The 10,229-nt window shown below is 42.2% G+C and overlaps 1 protein-coding gene across 1 annotated transcript in view; it reads right to left on the reverse strand.

Moving 5' to 3' along the window:
* Nucleotides 1–67: 67 nt before the first annotated feature.
* The window catches only part of ppp2r5a (protein phosphatase 2, regulatory subunit B', alpha isoform), a 17,462-nt gene continuing 7,300 nt past the window's right edge, over nucleotides 68–10,229 (reverse strand). The window contains exons 2-13 of the mRNA XM_019857872.1: nucleotides 8,531–8,727; nucleotides 7,598–7,699; nucleotides 7,268–7,360; nucleotides 5,837–5,967; nucleotides 4,998–5,057; nucleotides 4,669–4,777; nucleotides 4,399–4,452; nucleotides 4,153–4,203; nucleotides 3,946–4,065; nucleotides 3,607–3,734; nucleotides 3,342–3,443; nucleotides 68–2,436 (exon numbers count right to left, since the gene is read on the reverse strand). Of these exons, the coding sequence (XP_019713431.1) occupies nucleotides 2,280–2,436; nucleotides 3,342–3,443; nucleotides 3,607–3,734; nucleotides 3,946–4,065; nucleotides 4,153–4,203; nucleotides 4,399–4,452; nucleotides 4,669–4,777; nucleotides 4,998–5,057; nucleotides 5,837–5,967; nucleotides 7,268–7,360; nucleotides 7,598–7,699; nucleotides 8,531–8,727 (1,304 nt within the window). The 3' untranslated portion in view covers nucleotides 68–2,279. The remainder of the gene's footprint in view (nucleotides 2,437–3,341; nucleotides 3,444–3,606; nucleotides 3,735–3,945; nucleotides 4,066–4,152; nucleotides 4,204–4,398; nucleotides 4,453–4,668; nucleotides 4,778–4,997; nucleotides 5,058–5,836; nucleotides 5,968–7,267; nucleotides 7,361–7,597; nucleotides 7,700–8,530; nucleotides 8,728–10,229) is intronic.

The following is a 10,229-nucleotide window of genomic DNA, read 5'->3' on the forward strand; positions in this document are numbered from 1 at the left end:
AACTCAGTTGTCAACCACATGATAAACTATCATCATCATCTGGACATGACAATAGAATAAAAAGGTGTATCTCACAGGTAGGACCTTTATGTCATTTCATTGTACATGTACATTAATACTTTGAAACTACATTTAAAACGGAACCAACATCATATAGTCCATAGGTCCCCTTTAAATAGAGTGGCATTGTCCTTTGTCACCTCGAAACTAGCACACAAATTAGGGACGCACTGATACCAAGACCAGAATCGGGGCTGAAACTGTACGTTTTTACTCGGACTTAGAACAATGCTCTGATATTACGACACAGAGACCACTTTATCAGCCTGACATATACTTTATCTCCCAGCTAGATGGGGTAGGAGCCATGCTGGCAGTGTGGAGATGATCTTAGGCAAACACAGAAAACATGAAATCCAACTGCAAATTATGCTCTGCAAAATGGATGTTGAATTTTTGAGTTTCTCGAGCCAGACTCCAGCACGGCCAGCTTTGCTTCCACCACGAAGTGGCGGCGGATGAGGCCAGGCCTGCGGGCAATGAGCTGTGACATGTCAACCCCGAAGAATATGCTTATGTCAGGCAAGTTTGATTAGACTTAGACCTGTACGGTGAAACTGCAAATGGCTCATTCACCTGAAACAGGCTTACTGCGAATGACACAGAAAAAAAACCCAAAACGACAAAGAACCTGTCCCTTACTCTTGTCAAACACTCCCAAGTATGGAGAAGTAATGACACTTTAGTTGTCCTGCCCTTGTGTTACAGTTAACATTTAAATGAAAAACGTGGTAGAAAACCAGACAGTTGGATTTGACAATTTTAGTAATGACAAGTTGTTATTCTTAAAAAATCTTGTGAAACGGATGCCATGTTCAATGAGTTTGTGTGTCGGAACAATGTTTGTTTAAAATTAAAAAAAATGTCATCATAATTGCAAGACGCACTGGGATAATCAAGTATTTCGTATCAACGAATACTCAAATGTATGTCCTTGTAGACTCCGATTCGCTCTGTGAAAAAAGTGGTGTCGGTGCATCCCTAATACAAATATAACCACTTGACAAATAGACTGAACAATCAAGCCTGCTTGGCATCCCAGCTTAGTCCATTTGCAAAATGAACTGCCCAAAAAATAAACTTTGGAAAAATATAGCACTGTATGTCTTACTTTCGCTTCTATTATTTACAGAAATAATTCAAAGTAATTAAAAAAAAAAAAAACAACAACAGCAACTTTTCTTCCCTGCCTGTAGTTAGACATGACGAAAATACATCCTACGGTTGTATGCTGAGCATCACTGCATAAAGACTGGAAACAGGAAAACTTTTTTTTTTGCGAAACCATTTACATGGGCGAAGACTGTTTAAGCATGGTCTAATATAAAACGGCTGAACTGTGGATGTTGTCTTGTTTTCCAGGCTTTACGCTAAGCTAACAGCTATTTGAAGTATATTTATAAACCGAAAGACACAACAGCAGCATCACAGTATGCCCCCAACACAATCAAGCAACGGTCAATCCAATTCCTCCCACTATAACCCAGGCTAAAAAGTGTACAATTGAAAGCCCTGTGTCAATACTTCAGTGTAAATACTCTGAATAAAAGCTGCTGTGCCGCTCACATGGTTTCGCCCAGATAAAAAAATATTTACCTGAAATGTAAAACTAACTGTGACATACAATATTACACTCCAAAACACCCTCCGCAAGACCAAGACAGACAAAACCGATTGGGATGTTCATCATGATTGTTCCATTTTGGGATTTCGAATGGAGCCTCTTTTTGTGTACATTTCAGAACGTCTCAGAGCGGGTGTGGTCCCGGCTGCCTCTTAACTCCCACAATGCACTTCCCCGCAGCCCTAGGGTCAGCGCATGAGTGTTGGCAGCGACGACAGTACAAAATAGACATCTTTGTTGAGCGATTCAGCTGGTGGCGGAAACAATCTGAATTGCTGAATTCAAGTCATGATCCCCCGGTCCTCCCCCCCACCCCCTCCTCCTCTCTCCTCCAACCGCTGGACATGTACACCGAATACAACAAGAGTGGACAAATCAACAATATACTGTCGGTAACATCAAATCTTTTCTGTGAGGCGTTTAAAGTCACTCATCAATGTTTTATAAAAATGCGGAGGTGTCGTCACCCCCGGCGCCCCCCTCCGCCCCAATCTTTGTTCATCCCTTCCCGACAGTCCTGGAGACGACGTCAGTCCATTCAAGACAACAAGTGTGAACAGCTGACGCCTGGTGTCAGTTGGCACGTGGGTTGCTCTCACTGGCTGCCCCGGTTATTATTATTGCTATTCTTGTTGTTGTTTTGGACACTTAGGAGCTTGTGGCTGTTGTTCTGTTCTAGTGTGCTGTTGCTGAGCTTCAGCTCGTCCAGCTTCCTCCACAAATCGTCGCGCTCCTGCTCCTTCTTCTTCTCCCTGAAAAAAAAAAAATTAAAAACCGCAGTCAAAACAGGAAAACTGAGCGTTTTACTTACTTTATCCAGCCGGTGCACTTCACGATCGGTAAAAATTTCAAGTGCAAAAGTGTCCAGACGAACCCGCGACATCGCTGCTGTCTCTTATTAGTCACAGCAATGTAAACAGGAAGTAGATGAGTGATAAGTGAAGCGACAAAAATAAACAACAAAGACCTTGTTGTTAACAATCTAACAGGCAACCAGCAAATAAAGTGCACTGTAAAAGCATAACTGGAACACATTAGTCTCATGAGCACCATGACAAAAAGATGCTAACATACTAAAAGGAAGACCACACCAGATCAAATCTGTTGATGTGCCACTGATACTAATGCCACCAGAATGATTTTCGACCATATATCAATAACACCTATCCTCATCATGTTAGCTATTCTTGTCGTACTAATGTCGGAAGTCGGCTTCATTTAACAGCGAACGATTTTGAAAAAAATGATTGAATTGAGATTTTTTTTTCCTCCCCTCTCAATATTGCGCTGAGCATTTAATATGCAGTTATTTTTTTCAAGATCCCCTTCCCGTGCATTTTCTAAACAAACAAACGATAAATTAATATGTATTAAAATAATCAACATCAGGTTTGTTTCACATGAATGTTTTGGTTTTATTATGTCAAGAAGTCAAATAAAATAATGAAAAAAATAAACCAATTGTTATATTGTCATATTTGTATGATCCAATAAAACCCCTGCTTCAGGTCCCTAGGATTAAGCTCGCGGTATTTACGCTAATTTCAATTTTCAATGATGGAATGCTAAAACCAACTCTTTGAAACCCGAAACCAGTTCCTCCCTGTACCTAGTACTTTGAAAATAAAGATTCTGATGCAGATTAGTTTGGACTCACCTTTGCCGGTCTGATTTATAGGAAGAGGTCAACTCATCAAAGAGTGTACAGTTCATCTCCATCAGCGTCTTCAGCACATTGTAGACCAGAGCTACGATAGTCCTGAAATGTAAAATTTGGGAGTGTGTGTCAATACCGTACAACACCGGACAGGAACTCCACATGAATGCTTATGGCCAATCCACGCGTCAATAATTGCTCTGGTGGAAAGTGGCGTCAAATGGAGTTCTGTCTTCTGGAGCAACTTAATGTTAAGAGTACATACGGATTCCAATGCTCCTTGGAGATTCTGTACAGGCTACAGAACATGATGGGGAGGACCTTGTCGATGTTCTCCTCGATGAGGCTGAGAATGTACTCGTTATTCCAAAAGTACAGCGCTCGCTCTGCGACCTGTCGGGGCGGAGGAAGAAAATCAGCAATGACTTCATGTTTCCATACAGGTGTCTGAGAGCGACACTGGTAGTTAACAAAGGGGGTTGACAGCCAATTATTATTATTATTATTATTATTTTTAAACCACAATGCGATAACTGAACATAAAAAGGAGAAATTAACACTGGCAAAAAGTGAGAGCAAATACACATTTTGAATCCAAACCTACCTGAAAGTGGGGATTGGCCACACATTTGGAGATCTGTTTAAACATTGGCTCCTGGATTTTCTTGAACTGCGTTGGCTCAATGACGTCCAAAATCTCCTCAATTTCACCCAGGAACATCACCTGTTTAGACAAAGAAGTGAACATGAAGGCATAAAAGAAGCAGGCTGATGTACTGTAATTGCTGCGCGGGCAGTTTTATGCACGTGCCTCTTTCTGGCTGCAGGTCTTGGGCCAAAACTTCAGCAAGCCTCGGATCACCTAAAAATAAAGCAAGACAACTCACTGGGGACTTCTTTAATGTGAATCCTGTATCTTTATCTTGGTTGAGTAGGTGGTTTGTAGCACCCACGACAGATTCTGCAGCTTGACTAATTTTAGCGCTCCAGGATAATGTGTACAGTGGGAGGAATGTTGTTATTTATTTATTTGCTTTTTTCCCCCCGTTTTTTGTACCGGTTCAGTTAGTGTTGGATCCTTTTCCAGGAACTGGACCACACAGTATGCCAGCTGAAAGACAAGATAAGCGGCTCGAATTAACATTCCACGACAGTGCTAAAGGATCAACATGATGGCATGAGACAGCAACTCAGCTAAGAATGATTCCTTTTTTTTCCTATTGCCGTTGAATAGTTATGAATAAAAGCCACACATATTTTTCCGATTGGTTATTAATTCAAAAATGTATTGTGGAGCCACTAGATGGCGGTGTAGAGACAGTCTTACCTGAGCATGAAAGAGGGCCAGTCCCTTTGCAGTGTGTAATGGGATGAGCACCTTCATCAGGAACTGTTTGTGCTCTGCCTTCAAAGGCAGCGCAAACCCGTTGATGATACTGGAGACACGAAACACAGTCATGACCACACTGATGGGATAAAAGTCAGGGATTATACTGAAAGGGCAACGTTCCATCACTAACAGCAATTATTGAACTGGAAGTCGAGTTCAAAACAAAATTGACCAAAAATAAAGCAGTCTAAAGTTGTTTTTAAATAAAAAAGACTTGAAGGTAGGTCTAGATTGCTCTGCCTGTGCTTGCATGATTATACACTCACCTTCCTAGAATTTCTAGGAGCTCAGCAACTCCGTTGAAATGTTCAGTCTCATAGATGAACCTACAAGTGCAACAGGCAAATTATTCATGCTGTACACAACTCCCAAAAGTGTTTTTTTAATGGGTGACGTTTCATGATGGCAATGTAATAAGTAGAACCTGGTAAGATGAATGCTGTTTGGCTGAAACAATCAAATATTTGGAACAAATACAGCCAATTCCACGATGCTAAAATGATACTCTGTGGACAACCAAATGATTGACGAATCAGTGATTCATCTCGTGTTCAGCAAGCCATGCCTACACACTTGCGGTATGTACATACAGCGCCTGACAACGATGACACTATTTTTACCCTGCATGGCAGATGGTCAAAGTGGGCGCATCCATGTTGCCACCCTTGCCTTTTGGAAATGACATTAAGGGCCCCCCGTTTCAATCATCTAAATCCCATTGTCACGCAGCAACAGGAGCTGTAAAGACTCAACACATTGTTGGGAATGTTTGATGCCTCCATCTGCGCTTTTGTACTTTTCCGAATTTGAAAAGCGGGAGAAATGGGTTCGGGTTGCAATAATGCAAGGACAGTAAACACCGAGAAAACACGTCTCGGGCTGAGGCATGACGTGCTATCATTTAGATGTTTATGGCTGGACAAATTAAAAGGATACTGCTCAACGCAAGACATGAGTTAGCGTCCTTTCTTTGCAACATATTTCAGCGGCTTCAAATGGAAAATGTTATATTTAGTGCACTTTGGGATTTCTTTTCAACGCTCCCATTGAGGCCTCCAAAAGGCACAACCTTTAGTAGTTGAATAACAAATCATGTTGAACTCACCGCAAGAAGATGTTGTTAATCTGCTTCCTGATGAAGGCTCGTAACCCGAGGAACTTTCCATAAATCCGATGCAGGATGGTCTTGAGGAAGTCCCTCTCCCTTGGATCCTCGCTGTCAAACAGTTCTAGAAGCTTGAGACAGCAGGGGGGTGGGGGTGGGGGTCCATGAAAATGTCAGTTGTTCCCTTTTTTGTAGGATTTGTGCAGGCGACGCATATTTCCTGATTATAAAACAGGAAGTGTGTGCGTAATGGGAAACAAATGCATCATATACACCTGAAAGGTCACATCTATTTGCGCCATTACACGTCATGAGTCATCATTACGAGGCAGTTCAAAAGGAAATTTTTGGCTCAGCATCGTATGGCAACTCTCTTCCAGTTAACTTGTCATCAGCGCCTCTGTGATACGGCTGGTGGTTTATATTTAAGCCTGCATAAATCCTAAAAAGAGTGCGTCGTCGTACATGCAAGCTATTTTGTACTTCTGTGACCTCTGGAGCTCTTCAACCACTGGGCAGCAGGCCCAATACAAGGAAGTGGATCTTTTGGTATCGAGCCGCAGGGAAAGAATATTTGAAATTCTTATTTTATTGACATACATCTGAAGGCTATTATTTTGGAAAATTGCACCTTACGAACATCCATGTGTCGTTCTCACCCCTCCGTCCCCCAATGCACAACTCAGCCCATGACGTCTTTGTACACAAGGACTTAAATTAACCAAACTGTGGGACTGGTGTATTTTTTTTTTTTTTGCCCCCCGCGTCACACTTGCCACCCAAACCTCCATCCCTCCAGCCTGTCAATTTGCTCCCAACCACAGCCCTCTCATCTCACCCTAAAGAGCAAAACAACAGGCAGCTATTTAAAGCTCCCCACGACACGCTCACATCATGGAAAATCAGTCCCGGCACCTCTGATGCAGCCAAGCCAACATTCCAGGCCCTTTGGTTCCTGTGGAGCTGCGGGGTGAGGGACTCCTGTACACTAACGGCAGTGCAGATGGCTCATCCAACCGGACACAAATTCCTTGGGTCTTTTTACGCACTTGGCCAATAAAGATGATTCCGATGCAGCGTCATTATTGAGAACTCTGTGTGCTTTGCCAAATTCAACTATGTGGGGAGGAGGGAGGGCTTGGATACTACTTCCTATACAGTTGCATAATATAACACATGAAACCATGTCTACAAATGCATAGTGGTAGATAAGCACAAAACATTTTTTGTTGAAAAATTCACAAAGAGCGAGGGCGGAAAAAAACCGAGCAGGCATAGCAAGGCCAAAGCCTATGTCATTTCCACACATCGTACCAACAAAAACTAAATTCAGCTGGGAGAACCATCTGTCATATTTATCAAGACCTTAACGATGAAACAGTTGACTTGTGTTAAATGTTTTCAAAGGCAATTGCGCACAAAGTTGCTTACCTGGAGTACAAACTTCTGATCAATATAGCGTTTGGCAATACTGGGCTGGAAATCTGGGTTCTCAAGGAAACGGAGTAGAAACTCGTAGACGAGCTGAAAGATCCAATGACAAAAAAACAAAACTAACAACAACAAAAAACTAAATGGTGTATTTTTTTAATAGATTTCTGACACAGCGGTACGCACTAATATGTCAGTGCAAACGTACAACACACTTAGTATCCAATTTTATTTTTATGAATTCCAAAACATCTGTCGCCTCAACATAGCCCCTCCCACTGGGATGCAGCTCTACAAAGGCATAGAGAAGCAACAAAATCATATCCTTACTTGGATATGCGGCCATGAAGCTTCAAGAGTGGGCTCATCCTCCTCTGGGTCAAAATCTGGGTTGTCACTGGGAGCCAGTGTACGGAATATATTTGTGCTGATCTGTGGAAAAGAATGATCGAGTTCAACATACGTTAGCAACTACAGCGTCAACTTAACAGGACACATTTTTATGACTTCTTTCTGGAGTCAACTGCCAGCTTTTTGGGTTCAATTCAATAAGAGTGACTGCCAGCATCAGTCAAAATATGAATGGTATTTTTTTCCCTGATTGCAGCTCTAATGTTCTATAGCCTTATTGTGAAATAAATACATGTCTATACATGTGAAAACACAAAGCCTTCCTGCATTTCCGCTCGAGTAGACATGGCACAATGGGGGATTTTTAATACCGTAGCTATGGTAACATATAGTATATCCCATATAGTGCTGACATGACAAAACCTGTCTAGACAGGAGACACATGATCAGCCTCCATTTTGTAATCCCCTCGAGTGCACGGGCTATTTCACTGAGCGTGGGGAGAGGATATATATCCGATGGCTCCTAATGACATACAAACTGCACACTTCACAGTGAAGAATACCAAGGTCGTTCCCGAATGACAGAATTTCCTCATACGGGAGCAGGAGGGGATGCTTGCTAATTTCGGTGCAGAGAGTACGAGGGCATTTATTTGAGGGAAAGCCTTTTTTTTTCTTTCAGTCTATAATTTTTTCAGGTTAGTGTTGTGAAGCAGGTGTTTTCCTCTGTACCTTCTACAGCGATACATGCGGACATCAGTCAACAGAGGGCATCTGTGATAGCGTGAATTTGCTAATCAGGCAATTGGTGTCAATGAAGGATTTGAAAAACTACAGTGCCCCATCTCTCCATTTGAAATTAAATGACTACATCCTGATAGGGCGAGCCCCTTAACCACCGTCTACTGACCATCGTGGTGATCTCAGGGTACGCGGATTCAACAAGCACGCCTCTGTTGGTGGACACATAGTCCACCAGCTCATTCAGTGTGGCCCTCTTGATCTCCTTGTTCTTCAGGTCCGTCACAGAGTCCAGGAAGTCAAAGAGCATGCAGCACTGCTGGAGTTTCTGGGTGAAAAGTTCCTGTTGCTCAGTGGAGGGAGCGTCTGAAATCACACAAGGAAAAATAGGGGAAATTGAGAAGAGTGCCCGCCATTGCCAACATCAGATGACTAAATGAAAGAAAATGTTCCCGGTGGTTGTCCCACAGACAAAGCCAAAACATATGCACTTTTTCTTTCATCTCTCGACAGCCTATACAGATTTTGCTCGGCTTGTTGAAATCCACAATAAAAAGTGTGGCATCAACAATACATAGGTTATTGGTGGTGGTGACGATATTGAGCCAGACAGAGGCAGCCTTGTCATTCCCGGCTTTGACTGTAAAGCCTTTTATGGATTAGACTGCGAGTACGTCCGTGGTTATTAAAGCTGTCCAACCCAGCCAAGCTATTAACAGCATTTGGAAGCCACCCAGACAGCCACACTACACACTGATGTTATGTTTGGGCACAGCGTAGGTAATCACTGTGGCCACGGGACAGCATCCTGCTGAGAGGAGCATTGCTCAGGGTTCAGTCACTTTGTGCAAGGTGAAAGACTTCGAAGATGAGTTGAACACGCTTGATTGCTGCATTCTGCAACTATGGTAACTAAGGATTTAGAGCAAAGCCGATGGCTCAAATTTGTGGTTGGGGCATGCCTCAAGAAATAGTTGGGCTTCCGCATCAACACTCGGGCTACAGCTGTCCTGTTGAGCCTTTGTGCAAAAGGCACAATGTCTTCGTAGACAACCAGTGTATTCTTGCGCGCGAGTCGGCAGGAGCTGAAAGGCGCACAGCTCAAATACATGTGAAGAGGAGGGGGAGAGAAAAAAAAAATCAGCGGATGGTTTTGACATGCGATAGAACACTTATGCAACAGTGAGGGTCACGGTGCTTCCCATACTGACATTAGAAAAGGTGCGATGACCTGAAACATAAATGGCACATGTATAACCAGAAACAAATTTGTGAAACAAATTTGTGCAGAAGAACTGTCTTAACATTTTAGAGAGGCGTTCAATATTTATATGCACAATTCACGATCGTAAGTCATAATTCTAAACTAGAAATTGGACAAAACGAACATTCCTTCTGTAAGCTAAGGTCAAAGTCGTCCTTTATTTCTAGATTTGACACAATCTACAGTGTTAGCCTCTGTCAAATAGGCTGCATAATTATTTGCAATGATTTCATATTATGGTTATTCATGAGATGACAGATTTAGCCTGCTGTTTTTCTGCGAACAATAACAACTGGTAACAGTCGAAATTGGACTAAACATACACCACTTGTGTTTGAAATCCATGTGTTTGAAGTTTTTTTTGTCTTGTCTTAGTGTCTCTCTAGACGGCTTTAGAGTGTAATATGTATTTCCCCCCCCCAACAATGTGATGCTATTTTTGCCTTTGAGCTACAGATGCATTAGTGCACAAACTCCTCGGGGTGCTTCAGAAAGAAAGACAGATTTCCATTAAAGTTCTATTGGTGTGTATATGAGACGACCAAAAAAAAAAAAAAAAAAAAAAAAAAAAAACATTAATCCAAACAAGAAAAATTTGGAAAGG

The sequence above is a fragment of the Hippocampus comes genome, unplaced genomic scaffold (genome assembly GCF_001891065.2).
Source record: "Hippocampus comes isolate QL1 unplaced genomic scaffold, H_comes_QL1_v1.1 scaffold154, whole genome shotgun sequence".
NCBI classification, from domain to species: domain Eukaryota; kingdom Metazoa; phylum Chordata; class Actinopteri; order Syngnathiformes; family Syngnathidae; genus Hippocampus; species Hippocampus comes.